We start from the raw sequence: 26,256 nt of genomic DNA, 5'->3' as shown, positions 1-26,256 counted from the left end.
ATTTATAATATATTTTTCATAAATAATTATTAGTTAATATATTTAAAATTTTAAAAATATATTTGTGCCAAGTAATTTAAATTTTTTTTTGTTAATTTTCTTATTCCACAATACTATAAGGTATTCTAGAAATTTTATATTTAATTGTGTTATATTAATTTGTGTTGTCCTTTGAATATCAAATATGGCACAAAACAAATACTTGTGCTGTACTACAAGCACTTGTGATGTGTTGTATATGTACTCTTGTGCTGTACCTTTGTGCAAATCAAACGGACCCTAAAAGTTACAGGGAAACGAAGATTTACAATTATGAGGTTATGGTGCTTGATATATTATCTTCGGCGCATATGACAAATCATCATTATTCTGCGTATTAGTTTGCCATGATAAATTTTTAGAAAATTGTTAAACCACCGTAATTGATGTACTACAGTACTCGTCATTTTGACATCTCCTTGTGAGACAATGCTTGTTGCCTTTGTAAACGGGTATAAAGTTTTATTTGTATTATTCTATATTTTATTTATTATAATAAACAATGTATATTATATTCATTATTTACTAGGGTTAGTGTAACATAATATTCATAGAATAAATGAGACGGTAGTGCATTCGAGAACATATTTTAAAATAATTATATATATATAATAACAATGGTTGGTGTTACTTGTCAAGAAAACCCGTAAATATGAAAAAAAAATGAACAAATATAATTATGAAATAATGCTATTTTATTTTCACATTTAATCAATCATATATTCACTTAATCCGTACTAATCACAATTAAAAAATATTCATGTTAAAAACACATGAATATTTTACGTGAAATTGATTTAAAAACTCCATCCAATGACCAAGGTTTGTATCATATAATATAATTAATTGCAAAATTATTTATATATATATATAATGTAAAAAAAAAATATATTTAGTGAATGGATAATGTTTTAATAATTTATCCTTTAAAAATATGCCACGTAGACGATTCGTGTAAACCCGAGAAAGGGAAAACAGGCGTGTTGTCGGCACGTTGCCATCACGTGCAAAAGATAACATTAAATATTAAATTATTATTAATAATAAGGAATTCCAAAGGTACCCTTAAATAATTAGATATTTGCCTATAAGTTGGTTTAATATCTAGATTAGTTTATTCTAATCATTTTTAAAGGAGCTAATTTAAGATGGGTCAATTTTTATTAGAGTAAAAAATAAAAAAATTAAAAAAAAAACTAAATTTTATAAATTGGTTTATAAGATACGTGTCAAGAAAAGAGCTTTCATGGGACACGTATCTGTTCACACATGCAGAGATACTAATTATAATAATAATTATTAAAAAATATATATATATATATAATTTAAATACAAGTAAATGTTTTTAATCATATACATATGACTCTGAATATTTTAGAAGGTCATGTTGGTTTCTTTATTAATAAAGTTTTTTTTGAAGGGTATATGTGGACATTTCCTTTCCTAGTCTATATATATATATAAATAAAAATGTCTATATAAACACTCATCACAACCTCTCTAAACATTCCATGTGTTTCAAGGCTTATCAAAGCATTTGTTCCTCTGGTTTGCTTCAAGGTACGTTACTTTATGTTCTTCACTTTTCTTTTTATTTTTTTTCTTTGTTTTTATTTTTAAACACTAGTTTTAATATATATATACATATACATCATCATCATCAGACAAGTTAAAACATGTTTTTGGATCTAAATATTCGTTTTAAATATGTTCTTATATTTATATATGATATTTTTCAAAGTGAAATGATAAAAAACAATAAGTACTTTATTTAAATAAAAAGATGTCTGAAAAATTTATAGAGTTAATATTTCAATACACATATTATGTTGATTATCGTTTTATGTGAGTTTTAGGATGTGATCTCGGATCTTTATTAAAATAAACACTCAATAAAAAAAAATATGTGTTAATAGACTAAGTCACATACAGTATTTTAAGTATTTCCAAACTATATTGGATATGTGTTGATTAAGGATTAATAATTGTTTTTAATTTTAACTTGTAGATGATCCATCCCTATTTTTGTGAATTGTAGTCTTTTTAAACTTAAACTTTCATTATATCTAGTCATACATCTCTAATTCAAATTTATTAAGTTTTTTAACATTTTAACACTGTAACATACTTTGGATTAAGAGTTAATCATGGTATTATAATTATCATTATTTAACTTAGTATACAATCAAAGTAGCATTGTCGGTTTCTTTATAGTAAAATTTTCCTGGAATTATAAGTTATTTTATTTACTATTATTATTATTATTATTTAATCAAGCTATCCTTGTTAGCAAAGTTGGTAAAAAAATTAATATTATTTATTTTTAAAGTACAAAAAAAGAAAGATATAAAATTCAAAGTTGAAATATAAAAATGGATGAGATGGCATCCAATTCTTTGGAAATTTCGTGGAGATTTGGCCATTTGGTCCACCAAACTTTTTATAATTAATTTATTAAAAAAAAAAAAAAATTAGATTCAAACATCCACATTGAGAGGCATGCATCATGCATGTTGCTCAATCTTGTCAAGGTGGACAATTGCCGAGCTTTTTCTTTGTTTATGTCTTGATTATTATTAATTTTTTTTAAAGTTATTGCTTTTAAGTCATACATGTCCTCCAAATAAAATAATTTTTTTTAGCTCATAATTGAACTTGTTTCATCTCCGGTGATTGTTTTTAATTTTTTTCCTCCGATTTGTAGGTTTTTTTTTTCTGTTTTTTGTTTGTTTGTTCTAGAGTTTGTCTGTTTTGTTTTTATTTTTTTTTAATAAAATAATAGTTTATTCATTTTATTAAAATAATATAATAATAATATTTCATTTTACATAAATATTTAGATTTACTATTATGTCATATTATCTAATTTTAATAATTTAGTAATTACGCATGTATTCTTTGTTGCAAGTATTTTTGTCATATCGGATCCTAATATATCATAAGTCAAGGATCCGAGGTTTATTAAATTATTATGAAACTGCTTTTAATGGAAAACGTTTATCATACCGGACTTTTATCCATTGGATGGAGGAGGATCCAATAAAGAGCAAAGACCCGACCCGTTAAAAGAATCTAAATTATATAATATAATTTAAAAATTAAATTATTTCTTGAATTTTTTTTACATTTATACCCCACAATAGTTTATATATCTCCTCACTCGACTTCCAAACCCATAATTAATTCACGAATTATATCTAAATATTTATTAATGTTGATTTACTAATTAATTTAGACAAATTATCGAATTATAGTATTAATTAGAAAATTATTAACTGAATATTTTTGAACATATAAATACTTTGGAAATCAGTTATTTTTCATGAGGTTTTCTGCAGGATGCAAAATTTTGAAATCAGACCGGTGGCAACGTACTGTTTTGGCGTGTCCTCTGACTAACCGTTGCAAAAAGATATCGATATCGTAACCAGATCTCGAGGCAAAATAGACGGTTCAGATTTAGTTAACGTATGCTCCAAGCGTTCTATAAATAACTATTTTTGGTAGGAAATCATCCGGAAGTTTCCACTGCTCTCTTTGTCATCAGTGTGCTCACCGCTCTCGCCGCCGACCACGGCTCGCCGGAGAGTATGGTTCGCCGCCATTGAAGTGATTTGCGAGGAACTGGAGAGGAAGAGCAGAGGAAGGCTTCTCTGAACTCTTTGGTGAGAGCACTGATGGTGGAACAGTGATTTGATGGTGTTTTTTGTTTGGTTTTTTGGTTTTTAACGTGTAGGGTTTTTGGATCTGTTCTTGAATGGGGTTTGGGGGATATTGTGTGTAGGTTTGAGGGTTTCATCTCTCCTGCGACGCAGATGGAGCAACGAAGGAGTGGTTTTTCGCCGTTGAGGTCTTTTAGGCCGCGGGATGAGGAGCGGGGTGGCTCCTGGGGTGGTGGTGGAGGGGATGAGATTCAGTCCTCGTCGGATACTTTTGATATCCCTTCCAAGAATGCTCCTATTGAAAGACTCCGGAGATGGAGGGTATGTGATTTGAAATCTCCTTTGTTTTTTCGTTTACTTTGAATTAAGATTTTGTTAATTGGATTTTTCGTTTGGAGTCGTTTGATTCCTTTGGGTTGCGTTCAATGCGGGAGGTGAGTTATTCTTGCTTGTTTTGGAAGAGTTTAATGCTTTTCGTGTTTGTTGTGCTTTTTGTTTTTGTTGCGCAACTTCGTGAATGGAGTTAATGGATTATGACCAATAACTAGAATTTTCATGGTAGACTTGTGAGTCAATGTCCTGTTTTCAAATTGGGTTTTCGACGGGTGCGGTACTGAAATATACGTTTTGGAAGTTGACAGGTTTTTATTACTCTTAAACCATTTGCTGTTTAGGTAATGTTAATTTTTGAGGATTAGTAATTTCCAAACTAGGTTTTGGTGGTAAAATGGTGTCTCTGGGGATTAAAGTCGGTCCTCTTATTATTCTTTATCAATAATGATAAGCACAGTGTTGTTTTGTTATACTGTTGATCTTATTAGTAATAACAACAATACACTGTTAGCGGAATCTCAGTATTTCTTCGGAGTTAGGCTTCACCCATTTTCTCAACTCTTTGTAGAAGTAGTTTTTGGTTAATTGCTTAGATAAGTGATCTGTTTTTCCATAAGAATTGCCTGCCAGCTGCTTGCTTTGCTGAACACCGTTTACCTTGTTATCTTTTTTTTTTAAAAATAAATTTTATCAATAAAAATTAGAGTATGAGACTTAGCTGGTGCTGGTGAAATGTTACTTGTATGAACTGGTCTTATAAAGGGAAGAAATGAGATGGTTTTATGGAGAACTGAATATCTCCTGGTCATACCAACTTTCTCCCCGCTGGTGTTTTGTGAGACTAGCAATGTGGCACGGTGAATCATCTTTTGGCTCAGACTGCTAAACCCTTGTGGTTGCAATATCTCTTGAGATGAGTGATGAGGGGATTACAATGGCAAGCTTTTGAATGGACAATGCCCTTTACCTGATCTTCTGAATGTTTTGGTAATAAAATTGTTTCACATTGGATATTTCTTTAGGTGGTGTTTGGTTGAACTTGCTCCCCAACCAATCATTACCTTTGAGATAATTTTGATTAGGAATAAGTAATTATAGAAAATTTTATTAATAAGCTGTGTTTATTAATTTCTATTAAAAAGTTAGAAACTATTAATAAACGTCAATTGTTAAATAAAAAATAATTTCATTAAAAAACACTAATAAGTAATTATAGAAAATTTTATTAATAAATAAGCTGTGTTTATTAGTTACTAAGAAAAAGTTAGAAACTATTAATAAATATCAATTGTTAAATGAAAAATAATTTTATTAATAAGCTGTGTTTATTAATTTCTATTAAAAAGTTAGAAACTATTAATAAACGTCAATTATTAAATAAAAAATAATTTCATTAAAAAACACTAATAAGTAATTATAGAAAATTTTATTAATAAATAAGCTGTGTTTATTAGTTACTAAGAAAAAGTTAGAAACTATTAATAAATATCAATTGTTAAATGAAAAATAATTTTATTAAAAAACATTAATTAAGTAAAAGTTTGTTCAAGTTTAGATAGAAGTTTTCCTCTAGAACTAATTGTAACTTTCAAAACTCAAACCCAACTTATTCTAGTTTATTTCAACTCCAACCAAACACACCCAACATCTCAATAGTGGAATATACATACTATTATATCACTTCTTTAGAATGAATACTTCTTCCCTGGCAATTGTTGTTGCTACTTGCATTATGAACAATTTTGTAGGCTGGTAAAGTGGTACTCATTCTTTCATAACAAGTTGTTGCCTTCTTGGTTCTTTCTTCTGTAACTGATTTAGGAGAAGGAAGAAATTTGATGATTTTTTTAAACTGAAAATTATCTGCCCATATCAAATATTCTGTTCTGAGAGTAGGGTTGATACAGTGAAATATTATGTCCAATTTTGTTGTGTGTGATTGTGTGTGCGCGTGCGCGTGTGTCCTCTTGTAATGCTACATCCTTTTCCTTGTTGTCTCCCTTGAGAAGAGATGATCAGATTATGATGTCAAGCTTTTGAACATACAATACTCTTTTGCCTTATCTTACGAAGAGAAATTGGGATTCTATGTTCTTGCAAGTTGTTATAGTATTCAAATAGCTCAATTCTTTATCTTACAGGCAACTTTCATTCAATTATGTTCTTTGTATGCACAAACTATCGCTCTGGAGAAATGACAAATTGCATTGACTGAATATGCTCATATTTTACATTTGAATAGCAAGCAGCACTCGTGTTGAATGCATCCCGCCGTTTTCGATATACTCTGGATTTGAAAAAAGAGGAAGAGAAGGAACAAATAAGGAGGAAGATACGTGCACATGCTCAAGTGATTCGGGTATTTGGATGCTTTCATAGAGACTACTTTGTTATGTGTTTCCTTGTATTATTCTATGGTTGGTTTTTTGATTGTGGAATTCTGGATATCTCAGGCTGCGTTTCTTTTCAAGGAGGCCGGGGAGAAGGAAGGACCAGGTGGGTTTCTGTCTTAAATTTCTTCTGTCCACTTACGGATTAGGTGATTTGTAGCCTTTTTTATATTATTTCACTCCCATGTATGGAGTTGTAAATTTTATTTAGTCTCTTTACTTTTGCCATTTGAAATGTTCATTTGTTTCCTAGTTTTTGTATATGGGTTAGTTTGACAGTTTCTCGTTGCCTCGCAAACAACACATGCTGTCAAACTTAATGTGATATGCTAGCTGTTATTTTCATTTCTGTAGTCTCAGTTTAGAGGTCAAAGACTTTTGTGACTGAACTTGTTTACATTTCTCAGTTCATCTTGATGAATGAGAAGTATATTGATTTTACCTTTTTCTTTGGCATTCTCTATTTTTGTTGGTATGTGTTGACCTTGATTTGATATGAAATTCATTTTATATTTCATGGCTGCTCATCGGTGTCATAATTATCTTAAATGAATTTGCATATGTGGAAGAGTTACACTTCTGGTGCTGAGAAAAATTATTTTTTCCTTTTTCCTTTTTTTTTTGGTTTCTATCACCTTTTTGACATTATTAGCAATGATTTTGTTGATGCACTTTTTCTTTTGTCCAATTCTATGGGTTATTCTTATACTTTTTTAGTTTAATCATTTTAAACTAAGCTCGTATCTGTTGTGGCATATTTCTGTAGGTACTTCTGGTGGAACACCGGCCCTTCCTATTGGTAATTATGGAATTGGAATGGAACAACTTACTGCAATGACTAGGGACCATGATTTTTCTGCTTTGCAAGAATATGGAGGGGTAACAGTTTCTTGATTTAAGGATATGCACCTGATGTTCTTTGTGGCCTGGTATTGATTTGTAATTAATTATCTCGAGTACTGTAGGTCAAAGGGCTGTCAAATTTGTTGAAGACAAATTTAGATAAGGGAATAAGTGGAGACGATTCTGAGTTGTTACGGAGGAGGAATGCATTTGGGGCAAATACATATCCCCGAAAGAAAGGCAGAAGTTTCTGGGTAATTCTCTTTGATGCCGAAGGTGTTCCACTCCTAGGAAATTGGTGATTTCATGTGACCATGTAGTCTTCCTCCATTTGTAGGTTTTCCTGTGGGAATCTTGGCAAGATCTAACACTAGTAATCCTTATGATAGCTGCTGTTATATCTTTGATTTTGGGTATAAAGACTGAGGTGAGCTTGAGTTCTTAATTGCATCATAAATGTTGTTATTTCATCCTTTTCAAATATTTTCACTTAATAATTTGTCGCCTATATCTTTTAAATAATAAGTAGTTTTAATAAACAATGCTGCTAATTGTGTATATGCCATATTATTCTTTTTAGCTGATTTCTCATAATGTTTTTTTAGCTTGTACCATTTTTAGTTGAATAAATTTGGGATTATTGATGATTGAAGCAAGGGTTTGCAAGGGGAGTGCACTGTGGGTGTTGTTAGGGATCTTATACTTTCTGCATATGCATATGTATAACACCAGAGCCCCGAAGTCTGATATTTTTTCTGTAGCTATTTGTTACTTCTTAGTATGTTTTGCTTAGAAGTGAGAAAATAATTGCATTGTTTACCTTGAGAAATAGAAGGCAAAAACTGTTCTAAATGAAACCTTGGCATTCACTGATATCTTGGAGATAATGCATTGTCTATTAGTCAGCAGATAAGCCAATTGAGTACGAGAAATTTTCTGTATGTTATTTGAGCTTTCTTTTCCTTGTCTTCACCACGTTGCAATAATTTTTATTGCATGCTTATTTATATGTCCATCTTAGAGATTGTTAGATTTTTATATTTTTGGTACTAGTGGTTTTTATATTTTTGGTACTAGTGGGCCCTATATGGGCTTAGGGGTCTTACACCAAAGTCTCAAGACTTAGTGGCTCAACTCCTATACCTATATATAAACCCATTATATTTCTATCACACAACCGATGTGGTACTATATTTTCAACAGAGATAATGCATGGTATCTTACACCGTTTAGCAACTTCATTGTTGTCTTCTAGTTTTATGATATTTTGTTTGCTTATCCACCTGTTATAGGGTATTAAAGAAGGATGGTATGATGGTGCAAGCATTGCGTTCGCTGTTATCCTTGTTATAGTTGTGACAGGTATGCTTTATAATTATAACACTATGATCCTTTCTCTCTTGTTAAAATGTATGCGTTGCTTTCTTATTCTTTTCTGGAAGCTGATGGTTTGGACGATACTAGAATATAGTTCATTATTTTGTCCCTTCCTAGAATATAAATCATTATTCTGTCCCTTGTCGTTTTTTATCATGCAGTGTCCTTTGGGCTCACATGGACTTTAAGGGTTTGAATGTGAAACACTTTTTTCTAGTGTAAAATATTGAAAATACTGTGGTGAAATTTTGAATTATTCATGTTTTGGGGGTAACATAAAGGTTCAGTCACGGGGACTTCAGGGAATATTATTTTTACCAGAGTTGAGTACAAGGTTCAAACATTTTTACGCTAATAATATTCTTGACCATCTCATATTCATTCTTCCTTCTAGAAGATCTTGTGGATGGCATATATTTATTGTTTTCATGACAGAGCAGTAAATTTTGTCATGCTCCTTGAAGCATCTCATCTACTCTCCTGGTTTTGGACAAAATGTTATTGCACTATTAGAAGGCATTGTCTAGTATGAAATAAGGACAATATTTATTCTCTCTTTCATTGCAATTTTTAAATCCGAATCGGCTAATTGTTCTTTGATTGCACCTGCGCCTGTTGAGATTTCTCGATTTGGAATTTAAGTTTTTATTGTTCTCTAATTATTCATGTTTTGGGGGTAACATAAAGGTTCAGTCTTGGGGACTTCAGGGAATATTATTTTTACCAGAGTTGAGTACAAGGTTCAAACATTTTTATGCTAATATTATTCTTGACCATCTCATATTCATTCTTCCTTCTAGAAGATCTTGTGGATGGCATATATTTATTGTTTTCATGACAGAGCAGTAAATTTTGTCATGCTCCTTGAAGCATCTCATCTACTCTCCTGGTTTTGGACAAAATGTTATTGCACTATTAGAAGACATTGTCTATTATGAAATAAGGACAATATTTATTGCCTCTTTCATTGCAATTTTAAAATCCGAATCGGCTAATTGTTCTCTGATTGCACCTGCGCCTGTTGAGATTTCTCGATTTGAAATTTAAGTTTTTATTGTTAATTTTCATCCTTAAAAAATTGATGTTCTCATACTCTGATAGTCCTTGAAATTTTCTCCTTAAATATCTAAAAAGCAGGTCGTCCTTAAAAATTTATGTTAGCACACAAAGGGAGATTTTGAAATGAATGGTTATGAGCTCATTTTGTTCAATCAGTGCATAGTCATATTGTTAACATGATGAAGATGGTAGCTCATAGTTGTCATATAGGACAAGTGGTGTTCCTCATCAAAGAGATTAGTGTGGGATTGAGATGCATTAGGGTATAGAAATTCTTGATAATATGAAATGTGATAATCATTCTAGTTGAAGCCTAGGTATTTGATGGTGAGCTCCAATGAAGATGAAGAGATAAAAGATCACACTTTCAAATAATTGCTCTTAAATTCATAGGATGCATGAGTTCCAAGAAAGTCATGAATGGTAACTATGTGGATTGTGATGGCACTGCTGATATATGATTTTAAAAGCAGGAAAAAGTATTATAATTATTGGAATTTGGATCGTAAAGCTTATGCCATATTTATGTGAATTCGTTTTAAGTTTCTTGTCATTGTCAGCAATTTGACCAATACATTTTTTGGTTCTCTTAATTTCTTGTTTTTCTTTCATTTAGCTGTCAGCGACTACAGGCAATCACTGCAATTCCAAAATCTGAATGATGAGAAGCGAAATATAAGGTTGGAGGTGTGTGCTATACAAACGTGAGCATGTTATTGGAATTCTTTGGTCATCAATAATGAGATTTATCAGGTTGGACTTATCAAAATCTTTGATATAGGTAATAAGAGGAAGCAGAAGGGTTGAGGTGTCAATATTTGATCTGGTTGTTGGTGATATTGTTCCTATAAAAATAGGTGACCAGGTAGGTGGGGATTATGTGGGTGTTTCCCTTGTGCGAGTTCTTCAATTGCATATAGTTGTAGTGATTTGGATTTTTGAATCTGTGTTTTAGATACCGGCTGATGGAATTCTAATCTCTGGACATTCCCTTGCCATTGATGAATCAAGTATGACTGGGGAGAGCAAAATTGTGAGCTTCTTCCAATCTGCTGTTTCCACCATCATTGTAAATTGCCGGGGAACTGGTATCATGCTGCTTTTTCCTGCAGGTTCACAAGGATAAAAAGGCACCTTTTTTGTTGTCAGGATGCAAAGTTGCTGATGGTTATGGTACAATGCTGGTGAGTTTGAAATTTATGATTTGCCTGGGCCATTTATGCGCAGAGCTCTTCTTTTCTGTTTCTCATAATTTAGGCCCAAGGCATTATAGCAAATGTGTGTGTGTGTGCATGTGCACTTGTGTGCAGTACATCCCTACTTGTCAATTGTTTCCTTGATGGCCCATAAATTTATTTATGATGCCTTACATGCACAAGGAAAACGTCTTTGTTTTTGCTGTCTTCTAACTGAGAAGAAAAGACGTAGCATACATTTTACAAATTTAACTTGAAACACTGCAAGCCCTTTTTTGACCATTTGGTCTCTCAGTAAGTGTTATTTTCTTGAGTTGGTTCTGATGGCAGGATGTGTTTCTTACTCTTATCACTTTCATAAATTGACCTTGATTTGATGAGAAATAAACTCCATGTACTTCTCCTAATGAGTGTTTAGTATGCTAAGATATTATAAACCCTTTTTGTGGTGTCTAGGTGACTGCTGTGGGAATCAACACTGAATGGGGTTTATTGATGGCTAGCATATCTGAAGATAATGGCGAAGAAACTCCTCTTCAGGTTGGGTTTTTTTGTCTGTGTTATTTTCTGTTATTTGTGTTAACTGCTTTGGTCATATGCCCCTTTATTGTGCTTTTCACTTGGCTTATTTTTTTATCTTTTTTTTTTTAATGGATAAGGTGCGCTTGAACGGTGTTGCTACATTTATTGGCATAGTAGGACTGACTGTTGCTGTTTTGGTTTTGATAGTGCTTCTGGCTAGGTATGTCAAGGACTTCATGTATCATGAATATTTAATGGTATATGGAATATAAACAATGCCTTTGTATATTATTTGGAAGTACTACACCTGACACAATATGTAAATTGTTCATTTCTGCCATTGTTGCAGATACTTCACTGGACACACCAAGAATCCTGATGGGTCCGTTCAATTTGTAAGTGGTCATACGAGTGCAAAAGCTGCGATAAATGGAGCTGTCAAAGTCTTGACTGTTGCAGTAAGTTTCTTTGTCTCAGATCTTACCTCTTTTTCTTACTTAAAGTAGCTAAACCTGCATGACTTTGTTTGTTAGGTAACAATTGTGGTGGTTGCTGTACCTGAGGGACTTCCATTGGCTGTGACTTTGACGTATCTATTACTTTTTGAGCAACATTTGCTGGGTTTTTTTTTTCTTTGGTTGAAAACTATTAACAAATAATTCTTTTGTTCAGGCTTGCATATTCAATGAGGAAGATGATGGCTGACAAGGCTCTGGTATGCTGTTTTCTTGACTTCTATAAGACAATGTTATGTGGTATTTCTTCTGATGGTTTAATATTGTAAAGGTGCGAAGACTTGCAGCTTGTGAAACAATGGGGTCAGCTACGACAATATGTAGTGACAAAACTGGAACTTTGACCCTGAATCAGGTATATAAAATTTGTAAATTTGTCCTCACTTATCAGAAGTTATATGCTTAGCATTTTGCACATGGTGAATTAGTACAACACAAGTTAAAGCTAGCTTTAATTTTTTTGATGTTCTGTGTTGCATTTTTTTACGTTCAGATGTTTACATTTTAATTAGAGAAACTTGACTGGGTATTGTAGATGACTGTTGTAGCAGCTTATGTTGGTGGTAAGAAGATAGATCCTCCAGATAACTCTGAACAATTATCTTCTACTGCATCAACTCTTTTGATTGAAGGAATTGCACAAAATACAACGGGCAATGTGTTTGTTCCTGAGGTAATATTGGCACTTTGATTTGTTACTTAAAGTATCATACATCTGATTTGTCACTTAAAGTATTATACTGTGCAATCTAGGATGATGTTTGTCATCTGGTATTAATTGGGGATTTCATGGACTGTCATTCTAAAAATGCAAGTTTCAATCTCTTTCTTGATGCAAGGTTACTTGTTTTGGCATTTTAGATAAGTGGATGATTTCTATTATTTTTTACAATAATATTGTGAAAAAAAAACAACGTTGTTGTTATTAAATGTTTGTCACTCTTTTATAGTTTATGATGGCAACTACTATTATACCATAAATGATAATATCAACCTTAACCTAATAATAATCCTTATTTTGGTGAAATTTAAGTGGTTTATCATGCGTACTATCTTCCTATGTGCTATCATTTAAAGATTTTGTTTGATACTGTTATCATGCAAATGATGGATAGCTTACTTGCCTAAGACTTTCTTTTTTTTAATACTTTTGAATGCTGTTTTTCTATGTTTTTAGACTGGAGGAGCTATCGAAGTTACTGGCTCACCTACTGAGAAAGCTATTCTTTCATGGGGTGTCAAGGTAGATCTTATATCCCTGCTTGGATTAATTTCATTAAAAAACTGACTATGTTTGGTTCTGTTTGGTAGCTGGGAATGAAGTTTTATGATGCAAGATCACAATCCTCCATCCTTCATGTGTTTCCATTTAATTCGGAGAAAAAACGGGGTGGAGTTGCAGTCCATGTGGTAAATATACTTGTTAAAATAAACGCTGTTTACTTGTCTGCACTTTGTAATTTCTTCTCCTCTTATTGTCATGCTTGTGGTTTCCTAGATCTTTTCTGATTTAGTAGCTTTTTTATCCACTGTATTTACTACGAGGCCATTTCTGATCTAGCAGTAGAAGGCAAGCTAACCAAACAAAATTTTTTTGAAATCTGGTTTGTCACAATTGATCATGTAACTTAGAAACCTTCCCTTTATTCTCAGCAATGGTATTATGTCTTATGAATGTATGCTGTTGTAATCCCTTGCTTCGAGTTGTTTGTTGCCCCTTGTGGTTTTTGTGCTCTTTTTAACCTATTTCCTGTTGCCATGAGGTTGTCTTTTAAATTTTTTCACTCCTTCATGTCTTTCCTTTCCTGCATTCAAATTTTCTGCCTGTAAGTTATTCTGTCGACATTCATATATTTGATTGGATGTTTTACTTTTTAATCTTGATATTTGTGTTGGCTAGTTATTAAAGCATCAATCAAAACCTAGTCACTGTGCTAGTATGAGCTTTTGCATAATGAGCAAAAGCCAAACCACGTGTGTGCAGTTCAGATTGGTCTCAGACTTTAACTCTTCTTCTATCATACCATCTGAATTTCTTATCACTGTTTTCATGTGGATGAATTGTCCTCTCTGAGCAATCTGTTTATCTGGAGATGCTTGATTTCACGCTTTTTATATACTTGTAACTTCAGGGAGGCTCAGAAGTTCATGTGCATTGGAAAGGGGCTGCTGAAATAGTTCTTGCCGCATGTACAAGCTGGCTTGATGCTGATGGCTCGATTCAAAAAATGAATGACAAGGTAAACATCTGGTCTGTCTAGTATAACTTCTTTTTTTTTTTTTTGGGTTGTTCAGAAGGTTGATATGATCCATTGAGCTGTTGCAGATGGACACATTTAAAAGATTTATTGAAGATATGGCAGCTGAGAGCCTTCGATGTGTTGCATTTGCTTATAGATTGTATGAATTGGAAAAGGTTCCAAATGAGGAAGAGAGAGATTCGTGGTCCTTGCCTGAGGATGATTTGGTTCTGCTTGCTATTGTGGGAATAAAGGTGATGATATTCTGCTATGATAACCTAGTCAATTTTTATTAGTTAGTTTCCTATCTATGTTTGAATCTGCACACAACTTTGACCTCATTATCTGTCAGGATATTTTATTTTTTCTGCAACCTTTTTCAAGGTTCAAACAATAGCAATGGTTGCCATTACCATTACAAAGCTGATTATATTTATCTTTTAATTTCAAAAGTCAATTTAAATGTCTTACCTTGACGGATATGTTTTGCTTGCAGGATCCTTGCCGGCCCGGTGTTAGAGATGCTGTACAACTATGCACAAAAGCGGGTGTGAAGGTATTGCAACTTCTCTTGGGATAAAATGTAGCTGGTTGTATTTTATGTTCATTATTTGAATGACCAAGAGGGTGTTTGATGATAACTGATTAATGATTTCTGCTTCAACTTTGGCTAGTTGTATAAGGTGTTATGCATCCTTCAAATGGGGTCTGTTGATTACTTGTGATAGCGTTCTTTTCTTTGTCTTTCTCCTCTTCTTTTTCGTTTTTTCCTCTTCTCTGATTTACTGTCTGTAATGGTTATCTGTTGGTGGTTTTTGGAAAGATGATCTTCTCTTAAATTCTTTGAGGGACACTGTTATGGTCAAATATTTGCATCTAATGTTTATGTTTTCACGTTTTATACATGTAACCATGCACCTCTTTTTTTTTTATTGTTTCTTTCTTTCTTTTTCCTGAGAAATACTAGCTCATTTTGTCATGCTGGTTTTAGTTATATATATATATATATATTAGTTTTATTTATAATTTTTTTTTTGTAATTTATGCTGGTTTTCTATGAATAAATTAGTTTAAATGTGTGCTGAGGCTATCATTTCTTTTCAATCTTGCCTTTTTTTGGGCATTTGAATTGATATCGTTTGCTTGAAGAACTATAACTGTATAACACCATTTCACTGCAACTGTATTTCTGATTTCTTCTATTGTTGATGGATAAACAGGTACGCATGGTCACTGGAGATAATCTTCAGACAGCTAAGGCCATAGCTTTGGAATGTGGAATTTTAGATTCAGAATTCAGTGCCACAGAGCCAAATCTTATAGAGGGTAGAGCGTTCCGTGCATTGAGTGACAAAGAAAGGGAAGCCATTGCTGATAAAATATCGGTATGATTAGTTCTAGTTGCGAGTGATTATACTCATCCAACTTGCTAATATTTAGTTTCAGCTATAATCAGTCATCGAAGAAGTTGCTGGAGACATGAGACATGATAAAGTAATTTGGTACTTGTGGAAGAGGCTTAAACTATAGATAATAATCCTACATTGGCTGTTAGGTGTTAATTGTGGGTGTGTATACTTAGCATCTAATCAAGATTACATGAACAAATTGCTTTCCTGAACCTTGGGAGTTCAGGTTCCTGATTTTATATCACTCTATGTGATATCCTTTTTGAAATGTTAAAGATCTTTTTCATAAGCTTCTGATTCTGTTCTTTTTGCCCGCTGAAAAATGTCATCCCTGGGAGGGACATGCTCCTTAATGTGTGGTCTGAGTGAGTTGTCGATGTAGGGTAGATCATTTTTTCTAATGCAGTCAGTCTGGATTCTGCAATTTACTTAATAATTCATATGCTCAATCAATGTAGGTCATCTGAATGTGAAGTTCATGTGACATGCTTCTTGTTGATAGATGTGCGTTATGAGTGTGTTGTCGATGTAGGATAGTTCTTGTTTTCTACCATGGTCAATATATATCTTGCAATTTACTTAATTATTGATATGCTAAACCAATCTAGGTCATCTGAATATGAAGTTCATGTGCAGGTGATGGGGAGATCATCTCCTAATGATAAGCTCCTGCTTGTCCAAGCATTGAGGAGGAAGGGTCATGTTGTAGCTGTTACTGGTGATGGAACCAATGATGCTCCTGCACTACATGAGGTTTTCCCTGATTCTCTGCCCAAAAGCATTTATTCTCTTACCAACAACTGATGCATTCTCTGGTTCCTTATTCTTTTATATATTGTTTTTTAGGCAGATATTGGTCTTGCAATGGGAATTCAAGGAACAGAAGTTGCTAAGGAAAGCTCAGATATTATTATCCTGGATGATAATTTTGCATCTGTCGTAAAGGTTTGCCTTCATATTCCCTGCTTAATGTGTTTCTTTGTTGCCTAAAGCTGTTCATGGTTGGGGTAAAACTTGTCTTTATTTTTAGGTTGTTCGCTGGGGTCGTTCTGTGTATGCAAATATTCAGAAATTTATCCAGTTCCAGCTCACTGTCAATGTTGCTGCCTTGATTATCAATGTTGTTGCTGCTGTTTCTTCTGGAAATGTTCCTCTGAATGCTGTTCAGGTTCTATAACAAATTCTTTTCCTAATTCCTTCACAATCTATTTAGAGTTTTAAGCTGTCAATTAGCTTCTATATTTGAGTTTAGAGGTTAAATGGTGCTTGTTGAAGCACCTTTTTTGTACTGAGATATTAACAACGTTGAAAATGCCAAGTTTTCCTGGGGAACAAAATGGAAAGATGCGTTCCAGCTCTTACAATATTAATCATAACCAATGCTTACGTTATGTGGCCTAACGGTTTTTCTTGTTGGAACAGCTTCTCTGGGTCAACCTCATCATGGACACTTTAGGTGCCCTTGCACTGGCAACAGAGCCACCAACGGATCATCTTATGGAAAGGCCTCCTGTTGGTCGAAGGTTAGGCAGTTTTCTTTCGCCTGATGATTTTCATTTACTCTGATGGTCTATTTAATATTACTTCCGCACCTATTTAACCATTTATCTGTCTATGTGCCTAAATTCATCCGTAGTTTGTTTGGTAGATAGGATGCGTTGTGCAGAGATGGTCCTTGTGATGGAGTTACAGTTGTTTAACTGATTTTAAACATCCAACACAAGTCACCTTTTAGCCAGAATGAAGCATGTTGATATGTTCTATATGTAATAAATGTTCTGCGAATTAATTGAATGGCCACATCTTTGAAGAAACACTTATGTGCTGGGTCCAATCCTTGTGATTTAGAAGGATGATACAGAGAAACAACATTGTTATCCAAATCTTTTCACCTATTAGGTTTTTTTTTGTTTTTTTTTTGTTTTTTTTTTTAAATTGTTTAATTTTGTTATTTGTTCTGGAGATAGCTGTGCTACTTCTTTTGAACTGCTTCTAATTAACTGTGGAAGGGAGCCGCTAATTCTTTTAGTTACTTATTTCTCTTTCCTTTTTTGAGTAGGGGGAAACCAGCCCCATTTTCTAATGATTTTTTTTTTTGACATTTTCTGAAGAATTTCTCGTGTTTGTATTTCCTTTCTATTTTTCAGGGAACCACTTATAACAAATATCATGTGGAGAAATTTACTTATTCAGGTATGCATGTTTTGTAGTTTGATGACTTTCTTTCAGTTAAAAAAACATTTTTATTCTATAGTATATGTTCTGTTGGGATGATATTTGCTTTGTTCTGCATGAGTGCAGGCTTTATATCAAGTGGTGGTCCTTCTCTTGCTTAACTTTGGTGGCCGGAGTATCCTGCATTTGAAGAATGAAACCCGAGAACATGCTGACAAAGTGAAGAACACCTTCATATTTAATTCATTTGTCTTATGCCAGGTAATATTTAAGACCTGCTTAATTTATAAAAAGAAAAAAGGACCTTGAATCTCTACAGTACTTGGCGATGCGAGACATAATTTGGTTTTTCCCCCTTTTACGAGATGGGCTGTTTTAGTTTTTTGATATTGTGTTCCATAACATTCCTTGCAACCAAAACTTACCGTACTTTCCTTCCCTACCAGATATTCAATGAGTTCAATTCACGGAAACCAGATCAGATGAATATCTTTAAAGGAATCACAAAAAATCATCTCTTTATTGGGATCATTGCCATAACATTGATCTTGCAGGTGAGGAAAATTTAAAAATCTGCATCCTGCCTTTGAGCACAAATCACATAATGTCTCATTTCTTCTGACTATTTTGTTCACTAACTTCGCGTTAGGCTATAATTGTCGAGTTCCTTGGAAAGTTCACTTCTACTGTCAGGCTTAACTGGAAGCTTTGGCTCGTTTCAATCGGCATTGCTTTCGTCAGGTATATTCATTCATTCATTCATTCATTGTTATAATACCCTCCAACTACTACTTTCATCATATTCAGATGTTTCTTTTAGTCACATCGGTTATACATAATTCAACGTCAGTAGTTACTAAATATCTTTATCTTTAATAATGAAATTATTTGATTTCTGACTGGTTTTGTAATCTCCGGCAAATCTTCATTTCATTCAGCTGGCCATTGGCATTAATTGGGAAGCTCATTCCAGTTCCTGAAATTCCATTAGCTGAATATTTTCAGCGGTGTTGTCAGAAAAAAAACCGTCAAGGTTTGATTTTCTACATATCATTGTCATTTCAATTTTTCTGTTATTATTTTTTTTCTTTATATTTTTTGGGTCTCTAAGAAATTTTGGCCTTACAGAAAACATGGAGGATGTGAATGGAGATGAAAATAGGCAGAAGTAAGTTTCATGGTGCAATGCAAACGGTGAAGAAAGATAATATGACTTTTTATGTGGATGTCTTTTTTTAATTGTACATCATTTCAGTCTTGTTTTGTGACTTAAATACTTGTGAAAAACGAATGTTAGTACTGTCTTTTAGTTTGCATGTATATACGTGCACATGCATACACACAGCTTGCTTTATACTACAAGCTTGTAAACACTTTACAATTTATTTTCCTTAGTATTACCCCCCTCTCTCTCTCTCTCTCTCTCTCTCACTTGCTTTACTTAAAGCTTGTAAAACACTTTACATTTTATTTTCATTAGTATTACCTTCTCTCTCTCTCATTTGCTTTACTTCAAGATTGTAAACACTTTATATTTTATTTTCCTTAGGATTACTCTGTCTCTGTTTTATGAGAATATCTATGAATGTCTACTCTCAACAGATGGATGTGAATCCGAGTATTTCATTTGCAAATATAACAATACAATGCAAAGCGGTATGAATAGTATAAATAGATATATAGTAAAAAATTGAAGTAAAAACAAAAATGGACAGTATATATTCTGTGTGGGTTGATGTTCGAATTTAGTGTTATATTGAAGATCGGTGTTAATAAACGAGATTGGTGTGGAACATGAATGCGTTGTATCGGAGATCCGGTGTTAATAAACTACTATAATTTTGGGTGACCACCGGAGGTTAATTCAGTAATCCTCTAAACCATTGTGTAGGTATACCTGTTCCGTTGTTCGGGGCAACGTTGGCCCCACCTATGAGTATGAGGGGTTCACGTTGACTTTTCAAACTAGAGGGCAAGGCCGTTATGCAAATGAGTTTCCTACTTCTCAGGTACACCCAACCGTTTGTAGGCCCACTTCATTGTCCCTCTCTCTTCTTTTATAAGCTCCCTTTTCATTCACCTTCTTGTTTTTCCTTTAAAAAGTTCCCTATTTTTCCATTTATTTTCTTTCACCAGAGGTAAGCTATACATTTTGGTTATATTTAATCCATTTTTATATATATGTTATTGTTTTTTATTTGGTAGTTTAATTAGTTGGAGAAGGAGAGAATGAGGGATGCAAGGAAAGGGGTAGTGAATGAAGAGGAATTTGAGAAAGTGGAAATAAGAGGGATTCCTTTGGAGTCACTTGCAAATCCTACATTCAACTTGGCTGCCATTACTAAGCTTGATCTCTCCAAAACTAATCTTGAGGTTTTCCTTTTCTTTCAGTTATCCTTTGATTTTATTTTTAATAGTTTATATGTAAACATTATGTTTTCAGCTTTGCATTTGTCTATTTAAACAAAAAAAAAAAAAGGAAAATTCTCATTTCTCACAGATTTCATATGTATCATTTTTTTTTGGGGAGGTAAAGAACGGTAATTTGATCATTTTAAAAATAACAATTAATCTCTAATTACAAAATTTTAAATAAAAAACAATCTTTCACTGAAGAGGGCACACCAAATTTGGTTTAGAAAAGAGAAGACAACACTTGCACAAATTCCAAATTGTGATCATGTTCTTCATTCTGATACATTGCACAGTTTAAATGGCACAAATTGACACATACAATACAACTTATGGAAAACAATATTATTATGTTTTAACTTGTTTCAAAACTAGCCTTTATGAGGGGTGTGTGTTATGTATCCAGAGCATACCGGAGTCTTTGGCTGCGCGTATGCTGAATGTTGTAGTGCTGGATCTGCATTCGAACCAGCTGCAAGCTCTCCCGAACTCCATTGGATGTCTTTCCAAGCTAAAGATTCTTAATGTATCTGGAAACCTTCTCAAGTCCTTCCCAAAGACGATCGAGGATTGCCGGTATTCCTGATCAATCCAACAACCTTCTCTAAATCATTCTCTTTTTGTATACATCATAATTCAATGCAATCCTTCACGATATTTTAGTCATTCGAGTTTATCTTGCATCTTGTATCTAATCTACAAAAGATCTCTCGCCTTCACTATCAAATTTTGTGTTTTTTTTTCATGGTGGACAGGGCTTTAGAAGAACTTATAGCTAACTTCAATCAGCTGAACAAACTCCCAGAAACCATGGGTTTTGAGCTCACAAACCTCAGGAAGCTCTCCGTGAACTCCAACAAGCTCGCATTCCTTCCCCAATCCACCAGCCACATGACCAACCTCCGTGTCCTTGATGCCCGCCTCAACTGCCTCCATTGTCTCCCTGATGATCTCGAGAATCTCATCCGACTCGAGGTCCTCAATGTCAGCCAAAACTTCCACTACCTCCATTCTTTACCTTACTCCATTGGCCTCCTCACCTCGTTGCTCGAACTCGACATAAGTTACAACAAGATAACCGTTCTGCCAGACTCTATCAGCTGCCTCACCAAGCTTCACAAGTTCCACGCAGAAGGCAACCCCCTTGTGAGCCCTCCGGTGGAGGTTGTGGACCATAGCATTGATGCTGTGCGTGAGTACTTGATTACCCGCATGAATGGCGTACCCACCGGCAAGCCCTCAGCAAAGAAAACGGCCTGGCTCAGTAGGCTGGTGAAATGCGGGAGTTTCAATGGTGGAATGGGTGTGAATAGCCGGCCTGGAGTATATGAGCACAACGGCTTCCTGCTCACTGATTACCGTTCTATTGTAGGCATTGCATCACCCCGGCATGCCGGGATGTTCTCCCCCCGCCGTCTCTTCTCTCCAAGGAGATTTTCACCATGGAGATAAAGAGATCACCGCAGGCAAGCTTCTCCCCTTGCCGAAATTCAATTCAGTTTTGGTATGAATTCTATAACAACTCGTCTAAGGTGTCGTTCGTCATATACTTTCATCGAAAGCCAGTTGGTAAAATAATCCATTCATAAATACTACTCCAGTGAGTTTGGAACATCTAAACTATTTTTATTTCTAAATTTTGTACTATGAAACAACGAAACCGATGCTATTCGCTAGAGCAGCAATCAGAGTTCTTATTATTAGCAAGAGCTTGTTATACTCATAGAAACAACTCCATAATGTGAGCAATTTATTTCATGATAAAGCAAAAGCTCCAACCTTTATCAATGTGAAGTATGAATGAAAAACACTAGCAATCATGCAAAAAACAAACAATGAAATTCATAAAACACAGTAATGCTCACTTGCAAAGCTTGAGTTTTTTGAAGAATGAGACCACTTGTGATCTTGGATAAGGCCTGGTGGCAATGCAGGTTGGAATGTTCTCCGGCTGTTCGATCCACAGCTTGTGATCGATGCCGTTCACCTTCAGCTTCTCCGATAAATTCCGAATCTGAGCCTCTCCCTTCACTTCCAAAGTCACCTGGAAATCATACAAAAACTCTAGTTATCATCAACTCCTCTTGTTTAGACTATGAATTCTCATTGGGACATTTCGTCGAACACACCTTGTGCATGGAGTCAAGGTTGGCGTCGGAGCAGTATGCGACGGTGTCCGGGTGATCACGGTGAGCCCATACGGCGGCCACGGCGGCGTGACATCCTTGCGCCACCACGCTTCCCATCGGCCACGTGTCCACCAGGTCTCGCCGAAGCACCACATATTGCACCACCTCTTCCTTCACTTCCTCTCCGCAACCTTCTCCTTCTCTTCCTCCCTCCACCGCCGCCGTGGAATCGGCGCTCATGGCTCTCGCGAGGAGAAGTCTGGAAACCCTAACCCTAGCTCCGGCGCGGGAGAGAAGAAACGAGGAACGAACGTTGGCACGTGCGAAGCAGGGGCATAATGGGAAACGAACGGGCAGGATCGAAACCATGATTGTCCTGCCCGGGAATAAAAGAAAACTAATTAACGCTTTTGTTCGCCATTTTTACTTATTACCCCCTGCACAATGTTAAAATGCCATAACCTATCTTTTTTTAATTTTTTTAATCATTTTTTAATTTATTACCAGAACAATGATCAATAAATATTTAAATTTTAAAACTAAATAAATAAATAAATTTTTAGCATATATATTTTTTTAGATTCAAGGACAAATTATTCTTTAGGTGAACTTAACACAAATCAATTGTTTTTTTTTTTTATAATTTTCAAATGATTGCTATTGTTTGGTATAACAAATGAATGTAGGTTGCAACTAATGAAAATATATTATTAAAATAAAAAAAAAATAAATTCAAAGTTCAAAACAAAAGGTTTATTTAAAAAATAATTTATTCGAAAATTAAAGAAAATTTATTTTTTTTTACAAAAAAAAATGTAAAATAAAATAATAAATAATTTAAATATTTCAAGGGGGTATTTGGGTAAAATTAAGGCCGTGAATGTCTCCAGACTGGGCGCGCTCCCAGACAAACCCACGCCTCCCAACCGCTAACCGGTTACCGTCACCACCCTTTCGCTCACCGCCCCACCACCTCCTCCTCACGTGACCCCCTTCTCACTCCCTTCCTCCCTTTCACTGCACTCTCTCCAGAGCTACTTCTTCATCTCTCTTTGTTCTTCTTCTTCGGAGGATGCTGTGCAGCCGGAAAGTGATGAACTTTCTGGTGAGGAAGGACGTGAGGAAGATCTTGAAGCGCAAGGACAGTGATGCCGGGGAGAGAGGTCTTTTTCTCTTGTTTAGTTTATCTCTTTTTCTTTTTGGAATGGCTGTGCCTTTGGGCAGGTGTTTGTGTGCATTGAATCAGATGTTATTGTTGTTGTTTTATATTTTAATCTTTTAGAAATTGTTTGGTTTTGTGTTGGTGCTGCAACCTTGGATTTGTGGCATTGCCTTGATTGTGCAAAGATGCGATTTTGATTGGGGCTTGCTGATGATGGTTTTGATTTCTTTTTTTTTCATGCTTTATGCTTGAATGATTTGAGTGAAATTAGGGATTTAATTTGCTTTTACTTGTGAATTAGATTCCTGGAGAACCTTTTTTTTGGTAGGTCTCTTGAATTGGATTCTGGCACCAAAAAAATGTTTTTTTTTTTTAAATCACAATTAGTTGAAGTATTTTGAGATTTTAATTTAGATATGAAACCCATAAAACAATTCACATAGGATGGGAATTTTTTTTTTAGTGACGTTATTAGCATCAGTATGATCTTTCTGGACATCTTCATTGTCCAGTGTAGATTGTTTCAATATCTTGCTTTATAGTTCATCTTTTCGCAATTTTGCAAAACTTAATCAGGTAAAGAGATAGAAGACCTGCGAGCTTCGCTTTTCAGTGAGTTAAGGACTTCGGAAGGTGCCAAGCGTCTGCAACAACGAATTTGTGGTCCGACAGTGTCACTGACCTTCAATTTCTTGGTCTCTGTTGGTATAATCCTGATGAATAAGCTGGTTTGTTTTCTTTCTCACTATAGTCTTCTATTTTGTTGTCTGAATGTGTTACACATTGTAATATCTTGATGGTTTTATTTGTATTGTTTGTTCTTGTAGGTGCTTGGAAAAGTTGGTTTTAATTATCCCATCTTCCTCACATTCATTCACTACATTGTGAGCTGGTTTTTAATGGCAATATTGAATGCATTGTCCCTTTTTCCAGCATCACCTCCGTCGAAGACCACTCCTTATTCTTCTTTATTGGCCCTTGGGCTTGTCATGTCTCTCTCAACTGGGCTTGCCAATGTTAGTTTAAAGTACAACAGGTATTGCATATACATCTTCTTCTTCTTCTTCTTCATTGCGCCGCCCCACATGATACTGTCTTTTTCTTAGTTAATTCTTGCATGATATAATGTTCCAGTGTGGGTTTCTACCAAATGGCTAAGATTGCTGTCACGCCGACAATTGTTCTGGCGGAATTTATGCTTTTCAGAAAAACAGTTTCGTATCAGAAGGTAGTGATTGTAGTCTTTTAGTTTAACATTCTTCAAATCAAAATAGAGTCTGAATTTGGATTGATGTTTGCAATTGTAACATGTAGGTCCTAGCACTGAGTATTGTGTCAGTTGGAGTAGCGATTGCCACTGTTACCGACCTTGAGTTTCACTTCTTTGGCGCATGTATTGCAGTGGCGTGGATAATTCCTAGTGCTATCAATAAGATCTTATGGTCCAATTTTCAGCAGAAGGAGAACTGGACTGCTTTAGCGTACCAAACCTGCTGATACTTTGATTTAGTAGTACCTTTTTTTTTAAAGTTTTCTGATTCTATGATATCAAATACTTATGAAACAGTTTGATGTGGAAAACAACACCGATCACTGTTTTTTTCTTGGTGGCCATGATGCCTTGGCTCGATCCTCCGGGTGTTCTGTCATTCAATTGGAGTTTCCGCAACACAGTAGCCATAGTTATGTCAGCAGTCCTCGGTTTTCTGCTTCAGTGGTCCGGTGCTTTGGCTCTCGGGTATGGAATAACTAATAAGGATCTTTGTCATGGTCTTGTTTAGTGATTGAGCAGTCTTTTGTATACTCATGTTGATATATTGAATTCGACAGAGCAACCTCAGCGACATCTCATGTTGTCCTCGGTCAGTTTAAAACATGTGTAATCCTTCTCGGTGGCTTCCTTTTGTTCAATTCAATACCCGGCAGGACGAGCATCTTTGGAGTCATTATCGCTCTGTCCGGTATGTCTTTGTACACATACCTCAATTTGCTAGACTCTCACAAACAAACGGCAAAACTGGGATCTCGGCAGTCATCTTTCACGGCATTACCGAAATCTAAACTGAGCAAAGAGAACGGGGAATCTACAGACCGAAATTGCAACTCTGAAAATGTATGAGAAGCATATCGGTTTTATTCGAGAGTGTACTCCTAACCAAGAAAATTTTCCGTCTAATTCGAAATGTAATGTCATCGTTCGATTAATTTGATCAGTATCTTCTGTTTTCTACAATATCATACTGTATTTGAGTGACTCTCAAGTGTTCGAAAATCTGAAAGTATTCCATTTCTGTTCTTTCATATGTTTCATAAATATACAGTTCATGTATATTGTTCATTCTATCAAATCTGATTTTGATGAATTTATAATGCATTAGACTCATTGTTAATTTGGTGCTTGTTTTTATCTATTTAAGAAATTTCTCATAAAAGTATTCATTGTGATACTTATCATAAACAGCATCAACATGATGTAGCTCACATGGCAATATTATTATGTTGAATTTTAGTTAATGTGTCTTATTATTAATGTTTAGCATTTGATAATCATAATCATAATTGATTTTTTTTTTTTAATGTCTTTGTCATAAGTCACCATTTTCAAGCTCACTTTCAAAATATTTTTTAATAGCTTCACATGTCCTTGTTTTTGGTCTGAAACCAAGACAAAATATTTTGTATCTATCTATTGCATGCAAGACACTTTCTTTTATTGATTTGATTATTTCTAAAATAAAATTTTAAAATTCATTTAAAAAAGAAAGAAAACAAAATAATGCCGATCAATAATAT

The 26,256-nt window shown here is 34.4% G+C and overlaps 4 protein-coding genes across 4 annotated transcripts; 3 read left to right on the top strand and 1 right to left on the bottom strand.

Annotated features, from left to right (window-relative positions):
* The first annotated feature begins 1,539 nt into the window (after positions 1-1,539).
* LOC120268994 (calcium-transporting ATPase 5, plasma membrane-type) lies at positions 1,540-19,261 on the top strand. Its single transcript, XM_039276276.1, has 36 exons — positions 1,540-1,599; positions 3,547-3,704; positions 3,824-4,022; positions 6,277-6,393; positions 6,488-6,530; positions 7,191-7,303; positions 7,390-7,521; positions 7,605-7,694; positions 8,560-8,629; positions 10,320-10,390; positions 10,485-10,568; positions 10,659-10,736; positions 10,816-10,887; positions 11,356-11,439; positions 11,559-11,641; positions 11,771-11,879; positions 11,955-12,010; positions 12,094-12,136; positions 12,208-12,291; positions 12,472-12,609; positions 13,114-13,179; positions 13,248-13,346; positions 14,069-14,176; positions 14,263-14,430; positions 14,673-14,732; positions 15,397-15,561; positions 16,222-16,338; positions 16,432-16,530; positions 16,616-16,753; positions 17,008-17,108; positions 17,733-17,778; positions 17,887-18,021; positions 18,207-18,314; positions 18,410-18,501; positions 18,699-18,793; positions 18,889-19,261. The coding sequence occupies exons 3-36, from the start codon at positions 3,855-3,857 to the stop codon at positions 18,930-18,932; spliced, it is 3,276 nt and encodes a 1,091-aa protein (XP_039132210.1). The 5' UTR covers positions 1,540-1,599; positions 3,547-3,704; positions 3,824-3,854; the 3' UTR covers positions 18,933-19,261.
* Positions 19,262-20,384: 1,123 nt separating this feature from the next.
* LOC120268998 (plant intracellular Ras-group-related LRR protein 6) lies at positions 20,385-21,795 on the top strand. Its single transcript, XM_039276279.1, has 2 exons — positions 20,385-20,748; positions 20,928-21,795. Exons 1-2 carry the CDS (start codon positions 20,474-20,476, stop codon positions 21,622-21,624), a joined length of 972 nt encoding a protein of 323 aa, XP_039132213.1. The 5' UTR covers positions 20,385-20,473; the 3' UTR covers positions 21,625-21,795.
* A 100-nt stretch (positions 21,796-21,895) lies between these two features.
* On the bottom strand, positions 21,896-22,672 carry LOC120268997 (putative peptidyl-tRNA hydrolase PTRHD1). Its single transcript, XM_039276278.1, has 2 exons — positions 22,302-22,672; positions 21,896-22,216 (listed from the first exon to the last, which is right to left on the bottom strand). The coding sequence occupies exons 1-2, from the start codon at positions 22,668-22,670 to the stop codon at positions 22,034-22,036; spliced, it is 552 nt and encodes a 183-aa protein (XP_039132212.1). The 5' UTR covers positions 22,671-22,672; the 3' UTR covers positions 21,896-22,033.
* A 628-nt stretch (positions 22,673-23,300) lies between these two features.
* On the top strand, positions 23,301-25,759 carry LOC120268995 (nucleotide-sugar uncharacterized transporter 2-like). The gene is made up of 7 exons (XM_039276277.1): positions 23,301-23,464; positions 24,040-24,191; positions 24,291-24,499; positions 24,598-24,691; positions 24,778-24,944; positions 25,031-25,201; positions 25,294-25,759. Exons 1-7 carry the CDS (start codon positions 23,374-23,376, stop codon positions 25,580-25,582), a joined length of 1,173 nt encoding a protein of 390 aa, XP_039132211.1. The 5' UTR covers positions 23,301-23,373; the 3' UTR covers positions 25,583-25,759.
* The last annotated feature ends 497 nt before the right edge of the window (positions 25,760-26,256 follow it).

Source organism: Dioscorea cayenensis, chromosome 9 (genome assembly GCF_009730915.1).
Source record: "Dioscorea cayenensis subsp. rotundata cultivar TDr96_F1 chromosome 9, TDr96_F1_v2_PseudoChromosome.rev07_lg8_w22 25.fasta, whole genome shotgun sequence".
Taxonomy (NCBI): domain Eukaryota; kingdom Viridiplantae; phylum Streptophyta; class Magnoliopsida; order Dioscoreales; family Dioscoreaceae; genus Dioscorea; species Dioscorea cayenensis.
This window is presented reverse-complemented; position numbering and strand designations above follow the sequence as displayed.